Source organism: Periophthalmus magnuspinnatus, chromosome 4 (assembly GCF_009829125.3).
Source record: "Periophthalmus magnuspinnatus isolate fPerMag1 chromosome 4, fPerMag1.2.pri, whole genome shotgun sequence".
NCBI lineage: Eukaryota > Metazoa > Chordata > Actinopteri > Gobiiformes > Gobiidae > Periophthalmus > Periophthalmus magnuspinnatus.
This window is the reverse complement of record NC_047129.1, coordinates 10,780,190-10,802,845: the sequence shown is the minus strand read 5'-3', so window position 1 is coordinate 10,802,845 and position 22,656 is coordinate 10,780,190. Positions and strand designations below refer to the sequence as shown.

General features: G+C 40.3%; 1 protein-coding gene and 1 long non-coding RNA gene across 3 annotated transcripts in view; one reads left to right on the top strand and one right to left on the bottom strand.

Annotated features, from left to right (window-relative positions):
- The window catches only part of trabd2b (TraB domain containing 2B), a 56,287-nt gene extending 42,219 nt beyond the window's left edge, over nt 1–14,068 (bottom strand). The window contains exons 1-2 of one of the 2 annotated variants that reach the window (XM_033964969.2): nt 13,743–14,068; nt 11,409–11,978 (exon numbers count right to left, since the gene is read on the bottom strand). In XM_033964969.2, coding sequence (XP_033820860.1) covers nt 11,409–11,978; nt 13,743–13,853 — 681 coding nt within the window. In that variant the 5' untranslated portion in view covers nt 13,854–14,068. Of the gene's footprint in view, nt 1–11,408; nt 11,979–13,211; nt 13,323–13,742 lie in introns of those variants that run through there. The other variant, XM_055221320.1, reaches the window with a different exon arrangement.
- Nucleotides 14,069–18,024: 3,956 nt separating this feature from the next.
- Nucleotides 18,025–18,792, top strand: LOC129456189 (uncharacterized). The gene is made up of 3 exons (XR_008648682.1): nt 18,025–18,052; nt 18,641–18,695; nt 18,766–18,792. It is a non-coding gene; the product is annotated as an uncharacterized LOC129456189 (long non-coding RNA).
- Nucleotides 18,793–22,656: the final 3,864 nt, after the last annotated feature.

Below are 22,656 nucleotides of genomic sequence, written 5' to 3'. Positions count from 1 at the left end.
CTATTCAATCACAGCTCTTGTTTTCAAAATGTAGAACAGATGGGCATTGATGCCTTGGTCAAAGGCAATTCACAATGTGTTCATTTGGGACATGACCCCAAACCTAGTCTCCATGCTTATTTGCCTCATAATCTCAAACAGTAAACTGACAACAACATAATTAGTTTCATGCATGCTCCATCTAAACAACACACCCTTTTCAGCCCCATTGATCCACAGTCAGTAAATCAGATTTCTCTTCTCATTTACCTCTTATAAATTCTATTGGATAGTAAATTATAACTTTGCAAGCCACTTTGGGGAAGGTGGAAGTACTGTTTTGGAAAAACTTTTTCCTGACTGAGAGGTGAAATTGAGTGTGAGATGAGAAAGGAGAAAGTAATGCATCCTCTGTTTTACCTCACTGTTGTCTTTTTATTTTGGCCCTCAGTAAACTGTTGAGTGGAAAGACTGAAAGATTTCCTGTGTTATTGTTGATTTTTCATGATCCATTGCAACCAAACGCTTTCATTTTCTTGTCATGAGTGATGTGTGTATTCTGCACATAGTGTAGAAATTCTTCACTATCATTGTTTAAGTTCTATTGGGACAAAAATGTGTGGAGATGTAAACCATTACATTATATTTAAACTTTAAAACTAACTTTAATTCTGTTTTTGCTCACAATTCTCTTGGTTTTGAGGCTTCTTTCTTGGATTTTGTATTGACCTTGTCGTACACCAAGGGAAGGGTAGCCCATGTTATTTCATTTTATTGGCACTGACATTTTAATAAAATATGTTTTTGATTAAAATAAAAAAAAACATCACACAATTAGGTAATTGGGTATTTGAAGAGCAAAAATAACTTATGATTGCTTTTATAGATCTAACTTCTACTGGATTGACTAATCAGCTTATCTTGTTAAAATGAATTTGCAAAGATCAACCTGCTTAGTCCCGTGTCATTACCATGAACTGGAAAAGTCCTGTCCTACAATTTAATCAGAGGGAGGGCTGCTGGGGTGTAGCCAAAGGGCTGAGGTCATCCAGAGGCTAAGGACTGGGGCAACCTGCTCCCTGTGTCACGCTCTCTTGTGAGAAGTCTGATCGAGAGCTCAAACAAAGGCCTCAAATCTGCACAGTTATCCAGGCCACAAAGACAAACAGTATTTTCACTGAGGCAATAGGGGTCAGGACTACATCTGAAACAGGGATGAGCTGATCTGAAATCAGACCAGAAATAAATACAGAACAGTGAATCAAGTTTACTAGTTTGTTACGTAATTGACTGGTTGATTAGTTTATTTTGGCCACGGTCAGGTATATCCGACATTATTCCAGAAACAGTCACATTTAACATAACATCATCTTGAAATCAATTCATACTCATAAAAATAAAAAAGGAAACAAACCATACAGTAACAATACAGTAAAAGTATAGCAAAGTATAGTGATGTACTATAGCACAAACTAAGTCTCATTATTCATGTATCTGCCCAGAATGTATCAGATTTTCTTTTAAAAAAAAAAAAAACATCAGAATGTACAGATCATTTGTGACATACACACCGGTTGTGCACCAATGCTCTAAGATATGAAAGTGCTATGCAATCTCATACCAGAGTGAAAGACAAGATACACAATATCTCAGCTGGACAAGATGTAGAATTCTTTATGATATTTAATCTGCAATCCAGAGTAAGTGTTCATTTGTCTTTTTACAGTCTCTTAGTCCACAGTTATATCTATACCCATGCAGTACAGATTTCTGTTCAAAGTGTAAAAGTGCATTACTAAATCACCTCTGTGAATAGAGGAGCAGTTAATGGTTGAATGACAGGATTTATGTGATTTCTTATAAAATTTACAAGCAGAGACAGAGTGGAGAAGTTTTCATATCATTCTGAGGCCTGGGGGCTTATGTAGAAAAAATAACATTGAATTCTGTCTGATCATGGATATCCAAACTGTCAGTACTCTTTCATAATTAGGTATTAACATGTAGATGGATTTAAAAGCAAGGGTCTATATAATACACTACCCACCTCTTAACTGTTTCTTATCCATGTTATTAAATGGAGGAATGGTATCTTTAATGGCCATCTGCAAAGTTAAATTATATAAAGTGATTTGACTACATACCTCAGGTCTGTACTTTTCTCACATACTTGGGACGACATTAATAACTGAACTGACCACAGAGATGCAGCAAGTCCAGAACAATGACAGCTAGGGACCATTATGGAAAAAGATGAAATAAATATATATATCAAAGCTTTAAAAAAACAACAACAACAACAACTTTGGTGCCACCCTTGCGCCACCTCAATGAAATGCCTCCACTTTCAAAAAAGCATATGTAAAATGTTTGCTTTTCTCATTAAAATGTCTGACTTGATTGTGAATGTTAATTTAAGAGTGTAGCAAATAAAAACCTTTCCTGTAAATGGAAAATATTGGGTGAGTGGGCACTGGATGTATGGGTCACATTAAAAGTGAGTTCAGAGAGAGGTCTCTGCTAATGCTGCGCTAATCCCTGACCAGCCTGCCTCACACATGCACACATCTACACTGGCACCGCTGTGGGGCTATGTTTGAGGTGCAGCTGATGTCACAGACTAAGAAAGTTCATCTGCATGGAAAGTTACATGCCATTACATACTATCATCCATTATGGCACATTGGTGGAGGGGTTGTAGCGCTTTCACCTCACAGCAAGAGGGTCCCAGGTTTGACTCTTAGACCAAGTAGGGTATGGCTGTGTGAAGTATGTTTGTATGTCTAGGACAAATTTACCTACGAGGGGAAAAAAGTGTACCTTAACTTAAAATTTTCAATTTCCTTACTCTCTACGTGTTGATGTCAGTGACTGTGAATAGTGGTTGAAGGGACTGTTGCACTGTATAGTTAGGAGCTGAGGTTGGACGTTACACTAACAGAAGTTTCCACACTTAAAAGTAAATTTATATGATGTACCTTGTAGACAGTTTTGCGGTTAACAAGATTTACCACAGTGACTTATTCGTTCCACAGTTCATTTAAGCACAAATTGTCTGTGTCCTAAAATGCATGAAACAATAACTACTGAGTTTAAAGAAAAAACATGATGTCATAATTTTCATGATTTGATTCTGTCTCTACTTCTGTCCCAAGAGCAGAGAAGCACATATCTCTGTCACCACACTGACCCGTTTAAGTAGGACTAACCTTTTAAACCAAGATTTCTGATCAACAATGTCCCAAAACACAACAAAATTCCTGAGGGGCCAAACTGCTCTCTGTGGGATTCATGTCTGTGATCAATCAGCCCTGGGCTGGGACAACCCCAGATTAAACTTCCTAGAAAAAATTTCCTACCCGCTCAGTCCAAAGCAAACTCTAGTTATGCATGATGTACTGCCTTTTCCCTTTTGTTGTGATGAGCAAATATGAAGTAACATGTGTGGGGGTGTCTTTAAGAGTACCTGCCTCAAGGAGTACTCAATCACCATTTATTTGACTGCAATTTTCACTGTAAAAATGACAGAATAATTATAGAGCTGATGCAGACTGCTGTGAGGATGTAACTTCGTGTGACGTTAACCTGTTAGAATGGAAAGGAATGCTCATTTTCAACAAAGGGAGACTGGGGGCGAGGGTCTGTAGAGGAGGTTTTTGGCACAAACTGGACAGTAAAGTATGGAAGAGCACTCGGAGCTGCCACACTTCTACCTCACTGTCAATGTGCTGGAATCATTAGCACAGGTATGGGATCTGCATTTTAAACAGATTGTCTGGAAATATTCAGATTGCTGTGAACAATGTGTTTAAAAACATTTAGAGAAGAGTAAAGTTATGATTTGATGCTGTTTTCACTATAGATGCCTCTCTTATTAGCTTAATACACACTTCTCCAATACTTTACGAAAATGTGAGTCTGGTCACCAGTAAATCTCCCCGAGTCCACATGGGCGTGATTGACAGGCGTATTAGCCAATGAACACGTATGTTCCATCTGTATCAAAATAAATATGGATGACAAAATCACAGGGGACTGAAAAACAAAATGGTTCATTTGAGTTGAGAGATGTTTGATTTTGTTCAAAATGTTAGGTGACCAATGAGCTCATTTGTTTCACAAATACACAAATCTGTTCTTTTGAGATAGAGTGATGTCTCTATGTATAAAAAATACAGTGAGATTGAGTTGCCAAAAGACAAATGTTTTTGAAAGATTTAATTCTGGAATAATATAATAAACAAACATTCCTGTACAAGAGAAAAAGTACATAGACATACAGTAGATAAACAGAGTGAATGTATTTGTCAAGTGCCCACTGGCCTGTTTCCGCAGCATCCACACAGCCTCTCTCCCTCTCTCTGTTGTGTTCTGGCCTGCACATAATTGTGTAAGTGCTTCTGGATCGTAGTGGGTTGTTGGGTCATTAAGGAGCCTGTTAGGTGATTAGAGGAACAGTGGGCCTGCCGTGTGCCTGCTGATCGCCCTGATACGTGTTACAGTGCACTTTTCCACATATTTGCTCAGGTAATTACAGCTCAGACGTGAAACACCCTCGGATGTCATGCTTAAACAGAGGATCCATGGTTGCCAGCTCACTTAAAAGGTAATCTGCTACACCCCGTCTCTTTTCCACACAGCGCTTATGAGCGTATGCCAGTGATGAATTACAAGAGCTCCAGAGCAGCACTGCTCAGGGCTGCTGTCAGCTCCTCTAGTGGTTGACTTCTGTACTGCAAATAGACTGCAGAAAGAATATACAGGTACTGCAACAAAAAGTGAAATTCTGCTGAAAAAACTATGTAATGGTTTTGGCAAGTCATAAACAATATATTTTATATTGGAGATGATTTCACTTCCAGAAATCTATCAACTAAGTTTGGCAGGCCAGTGTGCTTGTTGTGCCAGTCCCAATGTCTAAAATCTAAGCATATGCCAATTTCCTATGCAACTCAGTGTTGTTTGTAAGCAGAGGATTGCTTGTGGCAACAGTAAAAGACTCAATACTAAATACTCTTCAAGTAGATACATTCAATCACACCCTGTTCAGCCATTTTCCAAAAGGCATTTTTCCATTGCTAATGCTTCATTGTCTCATCTACAATATGTCATATGTCCATGGCATTGGCTATATAAAAAAGACGTGTGTGAGCTTTTCTGATCTTCAACTGTCTCTGTAAAAGAATAAACAAAAGACAATAGTTTGACATAAGATCTCCTATTTCTTCAACATAAGTTTTACAAACAAAAAATTCTATACACGGCTTAGTGACACATTTCATCCAACAAGAAAACATTCAGCAGAGACTAAAATGTTATTCAATAGGCCATCACCACGGCCAACACATTACTTTAAACCCAAAACTGCATTGTGGTATGGAAATAATTGAATATAGCTAAGGTGGGGTGTTACTTAATTCCTCCTCTAAAGATGTGTTGTTTGGGTGAACATGCTCCAAAAAACACAATCATCATTTGAGAAGATTTTATCCAACTCATGAGAATCTCCAGTGATTTGATTAGTGCTGTTAGTCTTCTCAAACGCTGCCCAGTCTTTGAGGAATTTACTGCTGTGGGCTCACATTATTACATTAACTGTGCACTATAAACACACATCAAGAGAGCTCTGTGGCAAAACTCTGTAGTTGTGAAGAGAAGGACATTCTTGAGTGATTTTATTTAAGATTTTATAGTTTAAGAATTGCTGATTCAAATTAAAAAGAGCATTTTCCTTGTACAAACCTTACACAAGTGTAACATTCAACCAAAAGTAATGAAAACTTGAGATTGTATAGATCTAAATTGAGAAAGTGGCAAATCTGATTGGCTAATGTTGTATTTCACCACTGGCAGTAACCACAGTGGTTGCTGTTACTGCCTTAGTACTATGTATTTTAATGTTTTAATGCACTTTTTGGACCACTTTAATGTAATGCCATCCCTTTTCATTATACCATCTCAGAACTTGGTGTACAGAAACTGAGTCACTTAAACCACAACATGGACACACAGAAGGCCAAGGAACAATATGGCATGGATACATATATTACCTAATCTGTAAATTTAGATATTGCATCAGGATATGAACTAAAATGAATGTTACTTCCATTTTTACTGTTGGACTGCGACTAATCACACAATTTGTACCTTACATTTTTGTCCAGTGGATTCAGTTCAACAGGAAATCAGAAACAAGCCTATTCCTGATTCAAACACATACTTTTAAAACAAGCTGTTCGACATATGTATAAATCCAATCTGAAACAAATATATTTCATGTATGCTACCTCATTGAAAACAATCTTCTAAACTTTTAAAATTGTGCCTTATCTGCATGTATCATTTATGAAAGTGTTCATGCGACATTAAAACTAATAAATCACTGTTGACTTCTACAAACAACAACAGTACATGTTCTTTAATGTCATGGGAAACAGCAGGGGTCATAGGTCAAGTCTGGCCAGTTGAAACCTCTGAGAGGACCCCTCTCCGTGGTGTCCAGACCGACCCGCAGACTAGAAGGCTCAAATAGCTCTGCTGCTCCACAATTGCACTGCCACTTTCCACTATGAACTTTGACCCCTGCCCAGGAGACAGGCGCCACCCATTTCTTCTCACTGACATGGGCCCGTGCTTCTGGCAGCAACACAACCCACAAGGCAGAATAAATATTTGGATGTTTATTATTATCTCATAAAAGAATTATAAGATGCACAAAGTAAGACGATTAACTTGCTTAAGACAGAGTAAGTGCTCACAAAAATAAATGTAATAGAGCTTATGTATGCTGCTGCCTATCTCTGGAAATGTTATTGCTTTCCATGGAATGTTCCAAAGTATGGCATTAAACAAATCTATCTTGCTTTTATTCTATTATGGGTGTTTTTATTTCTCACTAAAACCTGAATACCATACATTCTCCCTGTGACCGGGGCACCGCAACACATCTGATCTGGTAGCAGCACCAGCTTGTGTCCATGTTTAAAGGCAGATGGGAGCCTCTCCACCAGAATAGTTACACATTTAATTTAGTTTTCTTATGAACATACATTTCTGGTAAGTATGGGCCTGAGCGTCCTTCAACCATTCCCACTTGTAATACAATGCACTTAGACTTGTTGTTGGCTCGTTTGCCTGGCTGTCAACTTCTATTGGTTGAAATACCAGGAGAAAAACCATACTCCACAACTTCTTTGTTTACAGAGGGGCTGTGAGAGTAATCTGCACCTCCCTCTGATAAAACGTCTGAAAGCCCAATTACCACAGGAGCTTCAGAGATATTTGTGGCTCTGGTCTGATAAAAAACAAAAAAACAAAACATAAATTAATTTACAATTAATTAATATAAACACTGGCATACAAAATGTTGTTAAATATCTTCACTTGCTGATGAAGATCATCCATACATACACATTTTTGGATGTTTTAATCCAGTTGTATTTGCTTTTTGGTTCTCCCTCCCAGCTGGTTTTAGATGTACAATATAATGTGAACTTGCAATAATGCAATTATTCAGTCTCTGTTTAAATGAGTTTTGGGTTTTTTTTTAATTTAATTTGTGCATGTTTGTGAACTGTGGATCAAAATGTGTTTAACATGAACTCCATTCTGTTTTTAATTGTACAAAGCATTTCACCCTTTTCAGGATTGAGGTCCACTGCAGCTAGAATGATTTATTGAGCATACCTTGTCCAAAAAGCCACTTCCTCTGGGGTCACAGCCCCTGAGGCAGTCTAACCTGTTGCTCCTATACTTCGAGCTGGACAATCCAAAACTTGGGTTCAAACACTGTTGCAGTGGTACCACAGGGACCTATTTAAAACGTCTTATGTGACAAATGATGAATCGCTGGCTCTCTCATTTCCATTTGGCTGTGTGTGGAGTGAGAGTGGTGAAGTTACAGAATATTGTAAGCAACAACTTTTATTGGGAACAACTTAAATTTGGGCCAGCCAATTCGGACTTTCCCAGCTTCCTTTGCATGATTTTCATGCTTTAAATTAGTTTTATCTGAATGAGATGATGTGTGTCTTATATACTACAACTTTACCTCTGTCTGTTCTGTCTGTTCTGTTCTATCTATTCTCAATTCAACCTAAATCTTCTCCTTCCTCTGCACTTTCCTTTCTTCCAGCTCCCACCCACACATTCTCTGTGTCTATCCATCCTCCTGACCTCATCGTTATAGCAGTCAAGCACTAAGGCATCCAATCAACCAGTGTTCAGCGTAAATCACAAATTATTATAATTGAGAATAATGACTTCCATGTCAATGTCAGTTTGGCCTGGGGTTGTCCATTACATAACTAGAAAGACTGGGGCAATAAGCTCTGGGATACAGCTGTGTAAGGTGTAGTTTTGAAAAGTTTCCATAGTAACCTTTTAAATTCTGTGGATATTTAACATTTGTCATTATCCCACATTCAACTGTGATTTTACATTTTTTGAGATTGCTATTGCATTTTGAAATTAACACAATAGGAGCCCCGATGACAGCTGGACCCTCTCCTCCTCCCTGTCTGGCCCTCCTCCACCCGCCTCCCTCTCCTCCTCGCCTGGCTCTCATCCTCCTCGGCTGGCTCTCCTTCTCCTCGCCTGGTCTTCCTCCACATCGCCTGGCCCTCCTGCGCCCCCCTCCCTCCTCCTTGCCTGGCCGATTTTTCTTGTCTTGTCTGATTTTTCCTGTTGTTTGATTTTCCTGTTTGTTTTTGTGTGTAGGCAGCACGGTAGCTGAGTGGCAACACTCGTGCCTCACAGCATGAAGGTTTGGTTCGGTCCCCGGGTCGCCCAGGCCTTTCTGTGTGGAGATTTGCATGTTTCTCCCCGTGCCTGGATGGGTTTCCTCCGGGTACTCCGGTTTCCCCCATCAACCAAAACATGAACGCCCTTCGAGACAACTGTTGTTGTGATTTTGGGCGTTACAAAAATAAAATGAATTGAATTTAAAAAATGAATTGAGCGCAGGATCCAGCCAGTGATGCTCATTATTATACTTATTTACAGACATGTTGTGGCAGAAATGGCTCATTTCAGCCCAAGCTCATAAAACTTGTTAATTCATTCATCCACACAATATCTGAGGTCTAAAATCTCACATTTTTCCCTATATCACATGTGACTCAATGGTAAAGCTTCTGTTTACTAATTGAAAGGTTGGCTGATCCCTGCTCTAGTCAGGGCATACCATTATGTCCTTGGGCAAGACATTTCACCCACTTGCCTACAGTCTAAGCATGGTGTGAATGAGTCCACAGGACAATAAAGGATAATTCTCTCAACTACATCTTAATAAGCAAAACAAACATGGTAGGTTGTTTTTTATAATGTATACAGCACAAAACACTTTTCTCATCGGATCAGATGTCAGACACAATTCTTCTGTGACAGAAAAACAACAGCCCAGCAGAGCCTAAACAAAAGGCGAAGCTGTGCTAATGTCAGTGGCTTGTCCTCTTCATTAGTGAAAAGATCTTCTGCCTTTGCCAGGATTATTTCTAGATGCAGTAAAGCACTGAGGCATGTACAGGGCAGAGTGGTATGATTTTGACAGAGTAGTTAGGAGGAGCTGATGAAAGAGGAGAGCCTGGGAGCCCACTGCATCTCAAATTAGCCCAACGGACCCCAACCTGTCACATGGAGGCTGGGTCTTGCATATACGGTTGCACCACCTCTCCCCACCTCTCCACTGCCTGCGTGTATGGGACAGCGGATGGGGGCTGATTACCAACGTGTGTGGCGTTCCATGTATGTGCAGCATATGTCTGAGGAGAACTGACTGAACACACATTTGTCAGTCTTTTGAAGTACACCAAAAGGTGGTGGGAAGTAACTCAATCATATCATATGTAGTAGCAGCAGGATTGGTAAAAGTATTCAAATTAGTGTTATTGCATTAGTGATGTAGTACAGTAAACTCTCATTATCATTTTTGAAATAACCTCTATTTGTGTTGATTAAGTTTTCCACCTGTAAACTATAAGGTTGTAGTCGACTAAAGACATTCTTGGTCAGCTAAATGAGGGTGTGGAAAAACTCCCAAAACGATTACATGGGCCCAAACTTCACTCACAAGACTACAACTGCATGGGAGTTCATGCAAAAACAACTTTTTTGTAGAAAAAAGTACTAGGAAAAAAGTACTAGGAAACAATATTTAATTTTTTTACATATAAATGCAAAAAAATACCAAATCTGCTAACACACACACTCACTCACTAAGTTCTCCTTTCTGCTGTTGCTCCATATAAATCCTTATAGTCTGAATAAAATGATTAGCCAAATGGTCACCATCAACCAATTAATCGACTAAACAACTAAAGAAATACTGCCCTGATAAGGTAATATTTTACTGTATATAACATGGATCCTAAAAGGTAATCTGACACCTGGATCACCCAATAAATATTTATTTAATTAGACTCGTGCCTTTGTTATGTCAAAAATGAAATTCAGATTGGACAGACACATTCCTAACATTTCATTCAGCATATTTCTCATGTCCTTGTGTTTCTGGTTACAGTAAGCTCATATTCACTGTGTATTAATGTAGGAATCACTGTGTGGTTTTCTCACCTCCACTGATCCACTCTGTGTGTGCATCGCTCACACTGACGCTCTCAGTGCAGATTCAGCTGTGGGCCTGTTTGTCTTGTGAGGTGGGAGACATCTGTAACCATAAAACTGTCTACACTGGACAGGTTTTAATCACTTTTCTTCCCTTCTTATTGACTTCTCCTACATTTTGCAAGTATAACACAAAAAAATCACCCATGGTGCACACACAGGGAGACATTTTTTGTTTTGATTAAATCGTTTTCTGGAGAAGTACTTTACAGGGGAATATATAAGAGGGCAGATGTTCGCCTTTACAACTATTCAAATACAGCATTGCTTTGTGGAAAGAGTGGAAATATTTCAAGGGAATGGCCTGTCTCATCTCAACACCAAATCAAAAACAAGGAGAGGGAAAATGAGCAGAGTGAGGCTTAGGAGAGAGTTTTGCTACTGTGTTTCCAGAGTTCACCTGGCTTTTCCCCCTGAATGCAGCCTGTGAAGCCCGGGCTGCAGGACACAGAGGAGGGACCCTTTATCCAGAGGGCTTTTATCTCTTCAAATTGAACTAACACAGAATACACAAACCAAACAAGTCCTACTGCTATGCTGCATTTAAAACTTATAGTTTTTCAAAATGCCCTTTCAGAACAAATACCTTTATTATTATTACCTTATTGTTCACATATAAAAATTGTGCAACTTTGAAAAAAACATTAGGCACCCTTATACTTGCAGATTTAAGTAATCGATTCTCTCTAAATATAATAGAGTACTGAAAAAAAACAGAAAGAAAGAAAGAAAGGAACAGCGCCTCTGTGAATATAGGAAAGAAAATACTATGCATTATATTTATGACACTTGTTCAGTGATCCTACCTGAGAGAAGTTGAGTCCATTGAGTGGGTGGCACTGTTCCTCCACTCTCTCCACTGCCCCTGTGGTCTTGCCCATCCTCTCCGCCTCCTGGGCCAAGAACAGATCCAACACTGGCGTACCCCTCGACCTTACGTCCCACTCTGTTAGCGAGTTCACCATTAGCATGACCCACACCGGCCTTTTCCTCTCCCAGTTTCCTGCGATAGCATTGAAAAGATAATCCGCATAAAGTCCACGTCCGCGCTGATCAGCTGTCATCCAATATGGCATCATGTGTTTGACGTATTCCAGGTGGCGTTTGAGGCGACGATACAAATCTCGAGGTAGAAGTTTTTGCAGGTTCTCTCCATGTGGGAGAAGCTGGCAACTGGTGAGTTTGGAAATAGTCAAAGGGTCAGTTAAGTCCAACTCAAAGAAGATGTTAGGACTAGTGTAGAAAGCCCGTTTAGAGTTGTCTGGGATGTAATCCCAAACTCGAGTGTAGGGCACGTGGATGGTACCAAACAGGTAAGAGGGAGGGTGTGGATGTTCTCTTTTTATCATCCACAAAAAGGAGTTCATGTCACTTTGCTGAAAGAGAACAATTAATTAAGTTGTTAGTATAAATGTATATACTAAACTATATAAGCCTTGAGAGTGATCATCATTGGTGTGTGCCAGCACAACTCAGAAGATTAAACTCTAAGTTATGAATCCTTTTTACTGCATTGCTACAGGATGCAATGCAATTTAACTTTGAAGCTTAAATGTTGAAATACTCTATGATCCAGAGTATGCTGTTGTTGGGCTCTTGGGCAAGACACTTACATATCAGCTATAGTAAACTCCTGGGAGTAAAAAAACATTGGACCTTTTCCTCCCATCCTCCCCTACTAAGGAAGCACCCAAAAATAAATGCATACAAATCTAATACAAAAGGGATCACATTTATCTCTATTACAGTATTATATGATTAATGTGTGGATTTCCAGGAGGAAGCTGCTGCTGTTTAAAATTAGTTGGCCCATTTGTCGTCTGTTGTGGTTTGCTGCCTTATAAACTTAGCTCAACAAGTTATATAGAGTGATTTTCACATGACAGCAAGTTAGTAGTGTATCCGCATGTGGAAAAACTTTATGGAGGAGCCTTTGGGTAATAAACAGACTCGGGTGTATTGTTAGAGCCATGTCTTGGTTGGCAAAGCTTCTTTGCCTGGGAAGCAGAATGTTAAAGGCTGTAGTGCAAATACACTGTGCTGAAGCTCATAAAACTCCTGACCTCTCAGTCATACCATTGTTCTGAAAAATACTGAAAAGTGCACAATGGAACTTTTCTGTGTGAACGTTTGCTACCTATTTGTCTCCATGTAGATTGCCTGTGATGTTCCATCAAATAACATTAATCATATCTATCCCCATGAAGGCAGCCAGGTTATAGGTCAAATCTGTCTGGAGGTCACCCTGCTCTGACAAGAATGCATATTTTTCAAGGTATAAAATAAGGTATTAAAGCACCTGTAATGGAATAAATGCAAGTTAAAGGGTTTTTTATCATAAGAGATTGCAAGAGATTTCTGGTGTTCTTTATAGAAACAAAAATTAACAGCAATCCAATAAGTACAAAATCAGAGTATGTTAAATATGTTTCTATTTAAGAGCTCAATTAATGTGCCATGTCTTTGATGCAGCCATTGTCCAAATATGAAAAAAGGAATTGGTTTTCATAAACAATATCAGAGTTCTGGCTTCTGAGGCATGGAATAATCAGCCACTGAGGGATGAAACTCATTATGGCAAAATAAAGTTATTTTAAGCAAATGTTTACCACTTAGGTCTAATCAAGATCTGCTCCAGCTGTCCTCCAATGATATTTGTACTCTGCCAGTGCTGGCTTTGAACATTTGAATATGTCTGCCAAAGTGTGTCTTGCAGGATGCTCTCTTATCATCTGAATGTAGTCAGAGTCAAATGATCATTTCTGGCATCTGACATTTTACAAGACAAATAAATGCAAATTACATTTTTATTTCAGAGGAATGGCCCAATGGCCTTAAACCAAAATGATGACAATTATAATTTGAGCTTTGGATAGCACAATTTTTCTCCTATGTTTTCTTCCACTTTTTACAGCCTAAGCATTCATTACATTAGGCTACATGTGGATCTGGAACATGTGTCATTGCAATCTTCAGAAAAAGCGAGGAAAAACCTTAAAATACATAGGCCTTTCTCAAACTTGTGATGTTATATTTCTTCAAAACAATGCCTGTCTGAAATTCCACAATTCTCATTCTCCAAAATATCAATATTGTAATTTAATTTGTTTTTTAGAGTTAAAGTACCCTGTTTGACTCACCAATTTTGGTATTTCGCATTGCCTCGGTCTGTCTCGCTTTGCACCCCAGGGTGCCCCGGGACTCAGGAGGGCGGTCAGAACAAGCAAAGACAGAGTCCGCGCGCACACCATTGTCACGGGGTGACAGTGCGCTCCTCGCACACTTCCTGGAGGTTCTTTGGACGCTGCTCTGTCCTGTGGTTAACTTTTCGCGCTGCTTACTTGCGCCTATCCACCGGAGGACCATGCCGACCAGTCGCCATGTCCCCGCGCGCTCCCAGCCTAACTGCTCTTAAATGGAACTTTCCCGAGAACTTCCCTGCGCACAGTGCTCGCGCAACACCGGAGCAAACTCTTGTGAGAGGTAGAGCCGTGCGCTCCACAACTTTTGAGGGAGGTGGGACAACTTGTGCAGTGCCCCTCTCACCCCCACCCCAACACACACACACACACACACCCCCACGCACACAGATACACACAGACACACACATGCACACACACGCACACCCCCACACACAGACACACACGCACACACACCCCCACATACACGCACACAGATACACACACATGCACACAGACACACCTACACACGCACACACACACCCACAGACACCTACACGCACAGACACACACACACACACACACACATAGATACACACATGCACACAAATACACACACACACGGGGATTAAGCAGGTTCAGGGGATGACAACTTTGGTGAGAGAATGGTGTAGTTTATCTTTCTTCGTTTGAATGTAGGGGATAAATATAGTGTAATACGGGTGCGTTACGCTGCCCATGGGGCAAAACAGTTGCCTTTTATTTTCATTAATTAAGATTTTAGTATAGGCCCAATGTTATGGCAGCCAAATAGCTAAATTTACCCCAGTAATGTTTAAAGTGAAGGCACTGCGGCTCTGTGATTGATTATATCAGATTTAGTCGTTTATTGTTCAGTCTGAAACATGTAACATGGAGGCTATGTGGTCAGTCTCTGTTTTACATGAATTTCAACACAGTCATTTAACCGAAGTAAATGAACAATTATTCATGTTTTGTCATGTGCTTCCACCACAGAAGGATCCCATTAATCTATTTGACATCTACCCACCAATATGAGCCTCAGACTCTATAGTTGGTGATTAATACCCATAAACAAACTGCTCTGACTTAAGACAAGTGCTTTCTTTACTTCCTGAGGGACTGGTTATGATTTGTAGCATCTAAAATAAACCTGCGCATCTTGGCACTGACTCTTTGGGCTTGTCCCATGTCAACTCTCCACTGCTCAACCATGACCTGAGTTATTGTCCCAGTGACAGAGTCAAGTAGTTGGTAGAAGTGGCAGGTCCCCTCCCTGCGTGGGCCATGGCAGACAGGACACTGGACAAGCAGCTCTTTGTCCCCAGTCGTGTTCTCCCCTCCTCTAGTCCTCGTCTCACCACTACACGCCCGCTCCCCCCTGAGCAGCACTAAGAGGCTCTGACAGTTCATCTGTACTCATTGTTTTGGCTGCTGGCATTTGACTGGGCTTTCCTGCTGAATGTCTTTGATCACTTCACAAAGTCCCAGGTTGTAAACTGATGGCATTATGGCCTTTTACCCTTCTCTTGACTTTGCTGTATTTTAACAGCTACGGCACATTTTGTAAAGTGGCTCAGGGCCAGCATCAACTAACATTTTTTTAGTTAAGGCTTTCCAGGATTAGTGCATTCATCTATTTAAAGTTGACTTATTCTGTTTTTTGTTTTAGTTTTCATTATGGCCAATATGTGACATGTGTGACAAGGGGTTTTGCAATAATAAAAGTTTTTTTTTTCAAAAAGTGATCTTAAGGCAAAAGTACAAAGCACCACATCTGTGTTAGATGGGTGTGGGGACACAATATTTAATTACAAGCTGAGAACTAGGAGGAAATAAAACTTTCCCAGATTCACACATTTTGTATACCTCATGGTCAAAAAACATTGATAAAGTTGGTGTCTGCCTTACAACTATGCATTTCTATTTATCATCATTGTTCTGCTCTACTGAGAGACAGGTGCAGGATTTGTTGTAGCACCTGTGCACTGAGCTACCTGCTGCAGCCACACCTCGCTGAAGCCTCTCTTTGAACAGGTTTACACATTCTTGGCGACTCTCAAAGGGCTTATGAACGGCTAACTGTGGAGATTCCTGGACCCACTCCAACTCTTACAGTCTAGTGCACGTATAGTCAGGCCCAAAAAGGAATTAAAGCTAATGAACTGTTAGCAGACTGAAGAAAAATTACAATGCTCACACATGAGAAAGTGTTTAAGCAAGTGAGGGGTTAAAGAATAGAGTACTACACTGAAAGTAACACAGTTTTATAATGATTTAAATTTGGTAGTTGAAAAGGCATTGACCTCTATGTTGATTTAATTAGATTAAACATTTTAATTCAGATTATAATATTTTCAATCTGAAATGTAGAGCAATACCTATCATGGGCCTTCCTCAGAAATCTATACACCATCAATACAGTTGATCAGTGATCAGTTAATCATATCATTCTATGCGACTGGATATATTTTGGAAAGAAAAAAGGCCTTAACATATGTATTGGTGTGGCATTTAGGATAGGGGACTACTTGTCAAAGCCTAAACTCGTCGGATCTCAGACGACACTTCACCCACATTGCCAAGTATGAATGTAGTGTGTGCCTCGGTGGTGATAGGATGGCACAAATTTGCAGCCTTGCTTCTGTCAGTCTGCTCCAGGGCAACTGTGGCTACAAAAGCAGCGTACCACCGCTGTGTGGAGTGAATGAATAATGCACTGTAAAGCACTTTGGGTGTCTTTAAATGCGCTATATTAATCCAATGCATTATTAGGCCTATTATTACTAGTTCAACCATACGTGAAATAAAAAGGACTATGGAATGTTACAATAAAAAAAAGAAAGAAAAATGAAAAAAGAAAAGTACAAAATGATTTGTACTGTGATAAAGTGTGATCAGCTCATAACAACTTGTGCTGTCAATGTACCGGATTTGTACTTCGAAAAAGTCGTATCTAGCTGTGGTCCGGCAGCCCTGACTCCTGCTTCTACTTGTCCTTGTGTCTTCATGGTTCCTGTGAGTCTGACACTGAGCAGAAATCCGACCACAAAACCTCAACATTAACTCCACGCCTCAGTGACATTACTTATAGCCTACAGTTACTGTGTAATGAAAGAGGCACTACTTGTATTACAACTATTACCGCTGTTTTTACACCACATGAAAGTGCTGTGCAGTTTTATAAAGTCCGTGCGCTTATGTGTTGTTTGTAAAGCACACGGGGACCCCTAGTGGCGAATTGAAGACCTATAAGCAGAGGGAACGAGGATGAGAGGCAATGGCCTGGAGCGCGAACAAACAAAGCCGTGATGGGTATGAAGGAGTGGTCCGTATTTGAAAGAGGGCATCTTAAGCGTCAGTCTTTGGACGCCCTTTGTCTAATATCCAATATCCTCTGTCCTCCTTTGAAGATGTTGTGAAATAATATTTATATAGTCTCTGGATATGTTGTTTTGGTTTCACTTTTCCGGACGTCTTGAAAGAAGATAGGAATAGTGTACCTAGAAAAAGAAGCTAAAATGACAAATACGGTTCCACATGTAGTGGTCAGAGTGATTTGTTCAAACCAGAGCTACAGCCATTTGGGACACATTCGTATCATCAGATAACTGAGTTTTGTCCAAAGATTTGTATTTATTATGATCACTTGTGCTTACCCATTTAGGCAACAATCCATCAATGGATGGCTCTAATATAGAAAGGAATGTACAATACTTTGTTATACAAGTTCTTCAAATCAAACTGAAACAAACTACGGTACAAGGAGAAGATATTGTTATTTACTCATAACTTTTAATCATAATTTTAGATACCTAATTAGTTTGGAGTGTATTCCCAGTCAGGCAGCGGTAGCAAGGCGGGGAAGGTAATTTGGAGGTACAGTATAGGTGTGTATAAGTTGGGTTTTTTTTCTGTTGCTTTGTAAGATGCATTTGTTCTATCCATTTGTACATCATAAACATACATCTATTGTAGACATGGTTGTGACTCACCTGACCCATCTGAAGCAACACTTTCAGATCTTGTTTATTTTTGCACAGATATGCACCTACTCCCTGATTATCCTCGATGAAACCTACATGTTGCATTTGTGAAAACCATAATGGTCCTACATCAAAGGCTGAGGCGCCAAAGTCACCTCGTGATTCTGGTATTATCCATATCTGCTATGCTCCCTCTGTCTGAGCCCCATTTACCCCTGAGAGGTGGAGAGGGATGGGGGAGACTGAAGAGGCCTCCTCCTGCTGGTAAGCACATTTACTATGTGCCGATTCCAATGGTAAAGCTATAAGATATACAGAGATATAATGATATCATTTCAACAACCATAGTGAGCCTGCAGCCCTGAACAAAAGCAGCCTCTGATATCATAATATTATGGAAATGCATTATCTATAAGCACATAGCTTATGTGTTGTTAGCAGTCATTGTCAATGTTCTGCCTATGAATCATTTACAAAGCCACCAGAGTCACAAAGGGCTTTGTATTCACATAAAGGACATGACATATTAACATAGATGCTTGAATCAGTCAGAAGTCATTTCACAACACAGGCCATGTGCAGCCTTCATAGTAAACATCTGAAAGGATCAAAACAATTTATTCAACAAAATGTCAGTTTCACTTGCAAACAGAACAGACTTTAAAATGGAGAAACCTGAGAATGGTGAGTATTTCTTCCATGTGTGTCAGTCATATTGCAACTGCTGTAGAAGTTTATATATATATATATATATATATATATATTATATATATATATATGGAATAAATTCTACTATAGATTCATTGTTGATTTGTTGTTTTTGCAACATAATTGTCTCCAGGTACCATGCAGCTTTCATCAGTACATTTACACTGAAGAAATGCAAACATTCGTTGAAGACAGTGTGGTGGGGACATGTCATATTCATTAATATTTAAAATGATTGTAATTCTTGGCCTGTGTCTGTTTTTTCTCAGTCTAACCAAAGATATGTAGTTGCAAGCGGAAGATGGACATCTTGATTTGGCCACTGGTTTGGCCACTGCATCAAAAGAACCATATGACCTCTGAGGATGAAAGGCCTTCAGTCTGTGTCTAATAGAACAAGACGTACTCCACAGGGTCAGCAGTGAGGCATCAGGCTAGTATAGAAGATATATCTTTTCCAAAATGTATGGACTATTATTTTGGTGTAATGCAACCTGACATTTTATGCTTATTCTCCATCATCTCTGCTTTTAGTGTCTCAGAATGTCTTTTCTCACATCATCTTTGGTTTTGGATCTGTTTATTTTAACAGTGGCCCATGGTTTGGTAACACTTGGCTGGACTATAGTGTGAAACCCAAAGAGACAAGTTCATGCAGCAGAAAGGATTTTGGGAAGAATCAAATGGTGACGGGAAACTATCAGTGTGAGTAGACACAGAAGATGATGATGAATAGGTGTGGTTGATGACTCTATTGATATAATTTATATCTTTAAATGGTCTATGATGAATGTTTAGATGAAACAGATCATTGGGAGGAACTTTTGAGCACAACTTCTCTAATAATAACTGGAGGAGGGGTACTACAGCCAAACTCCTCACTCACACATATGTTCGGGTGCTTGACAAGGAGCAGAGGAGCTGTCAACAGCCGAGGGGCAGGCTAATGCTACGTGCTACTAGTGCGCATACACATGGGCAGAAAACACAGGGATGTAAACACAGACGCCAACATGCCGGCTGTGTTGAAATATGCCAAACAGAATAGGATCTGGTGTGAAATGGCCACAGAACACTGGCACGTGAGGTCTGGCTCCAACTGAAAGGGAAAGTGAGTAAAGACAGAAGCAATAGAAGAATAGCCTGTATTTTCCTTATGAATATAATAATATTGTATACACTAACTGTAAGGTAACAGCTCCAGTACTATAATTGTCCTTTTATAAGTGAGTGATTGATTGAGAAAAAATAGGCTAAGTTTCCTATTTACTATTTGAAAAATTGCAGGCCATTTTGTGGGATACTGGCCTAATTTTTGACCGTGGAATCGTCTTGCCTGATGGTAATTCTTATCTCCAGAAAGTCTAAGTGTTTCTTATTACACACAAAATTTATACTGTTTCTGTGAATATGTATTTATGTTTTCTATCATACATTGCAAATACACAAGTTGTCGCAGAATGCACAGGCCAGGACATTAATCCTTGGCCATGAGTCATAGACTGTTGCTCATGTTACTCTAACCTAATAGAGTAATAGGACATTATACAAATGAGAAATGCAGTACTTCTTTCCAGACTGTATTTGAGTGTGAGCACGTCTTTGCTCTGCTCCCCTATCTGTCCTTTTATGTCTTTTCAATGTTATAACATCAAACGTTACACATAAAAGACTCTCTTCTGCTTTGGAGAGGATTTTTCACTTAAAATGTGGTTCCCATTTCATGCCATTATCATATCACTGGACATGTCCACATGCAACTGTTGTTTTGAAGACCGAGGATTGGGAGAGTAAATGAGCCACAGAGTTGGTAATTTGAGCTCTAATCCAGTCTTAAACCGAATGGAGACTCAAATGTTTAGTGGAAACATTGTTAAAGTCAGACATCATAGAGAGGGAGAGTGAAGAAGAGGCTGATAAAAATGACACAATAGTCTCGGAGTTCCTGTTTGTCTTGGCCTGGCTGGTTGTTATGTGACTTCTGGTAGCATGTGAGAAAGAAAAACAGAGCTTTGGTGCTTATATATCTATATATATATATATATATGCGTGTGTGTGTGTGGTAGTTTTCCACGACCTCATTGAGTTTGCAATGAAGGCTCAGAGTCCTTAGAGTCCTGTTGATGTTGTACAGCTCCAGGCATTCAGGGATCTATGTGTGTGGCACTGAGTCATAGGCTTCCTTGTAATCAATTCAGACAGTGCACAGGTTGGTCTGACAGGTTTTGCAGTCTCTGGTATCTTTGCCAATGCCCTTCTGTGCTGTGCATTGATCCATGTCCACTTTTCTTAGCCGCAATGACGCCTCGTATGAGCTTCCACGCTGCGGAGAAACAGGTTATTGGCCGATAGTTGAATGGGACTGTACCCTTTGGGGGATCCTAGATCAGGATCGTACGCTCTTCATTTAGCCCTTCATGGTGAGTACCATCCCTTTGCAGCTAGTTAATTTGTGCTGCCAGGCGCCCATGGAGAGCAGTGAGTTTCTTGAGCTAGTAGGTATGGATCATGTCAGGGCCTGGTGCAGTCCAGTTTTTCATACCTGAGGTCCTTTTCTGGATGTCTGCCACTGTGATGGTGGATTCTGTTCAGGGAGGTTGCTGTGGTCTTCTCTCAGAGCCACCAGCCACTGTGCATCACTGTTATGTGATGCCTCCTTCTCCCATATGCCTTTCCAGTACCGCTCAGTTTCCAGCCTTGGTGGGTCTGCTCTGGTGTTATCACCCTGCCTTTGAGCATACACTTTTTGTATTGAGATTCAGACCTCGGGTGAAAAGTTTAACAAAGTTTATTTACAGAGAATATAATGCAAATGAAGGTAGATGGGTTAGACAGTGTGAGGTTCTTACCGTTCATGGAGAGCTGGTTCGGAGGCAGAGGAGCTGAGCGGGTCCAGGGAGCGGGATCTGGTGAGGAACAAAAAACATCCAACTGAGCGCAGAGTAAAAAATGCAAAACTTGAGACTGAGCCAAGCAGAGCTGTACCACTGTGGATACGCAGACGATCTGGCGTTGAGTGTCAGGTCCACAGTCCCTTTGTCCTCCCCAGGTGCAGCTTGATTACGGAATGAGTTGCAGGTGTGCATGGGAGGAGCCAGAATCTCCACCCAGCTCCAGGCTCTGACACAGAGGGGAAGGGGAGAACAGCACAAGAAAGACAGGCCAGACTGGGATCTTGACACTTTTGCTTGTTTATTCATCTGGCTTTATTATCTCGTGTGTACCTCTTTAGGCGCTGGCCAAGGCTTGGAGCCTTTGTTTGGCAGTTTCCAGTGCTTCAGATATGAGCATTTGGATGTACCTGTGGTGTACTTTTTTTTTCAGTGTACCTTTCTGGGCTTCTGACAGTTAGCTCAGTTCTCTCTGTGATACCTTGATTTTAGTCTCTAACCATTGTTTCTGGCTCTCATGGTTGCTATTATAGCCAAGCATTTCTAGGATCACTGCTGCTGATGTGTTTATCAGCTCATTGGTTTTTGTGATGGTTGAGGTAGGGATCGCTCTCAATACTACATTCACATCCTCTAGGAGACTTTCATATTGTAGTTCACTTAGCCTCTGTAACTGGCATTGGGGTTGCCTTGTGTTCATTCAGGCCATGATCTTATCTTTCAGGTCAGTCGCTGCCTCGTTCAGCATGATACTTATTGAGGCTTCATACCCAATATCTGGATGGGCAGATGTTAGCTCTCCAGTGACCTGGCATCCTGGCTCCCACCTGCTGTAGCATTTGTGTTGTACCTCATTAATCTCAAGTTGTGATAGCAGTTGCCTTTTGTGGATGAACATTGAGCTGCTAGTTGCTTAGCCATAAGCTTGGAGTGTGGGTTTTGAAGTAACCATTTTTTCCACATCTTGCTCATGTAACCCCTCTGACTTGGGAGTAGTAGCATTCCAACAGAGCCTTGTTCTCACATCTTGCCCATCTCCATTTTGTTCCAGTAGCCCATTTCTCATCAAGGTGCTCTGGTTCCCCAGCACCTGAAGCAGACCTTGTTTGGCCAGGTGACGTCTGAGCTGGCATCTCCTAAGTTTGATTGACACTCATCATTGTATGAGGTAGGCAGCAGAGTGCGAAGGGGCATGCCCAAGGACTACCTGTATATATGTGTATATATATGTATGTGTGTGTGATATATATATATATATATATATATATA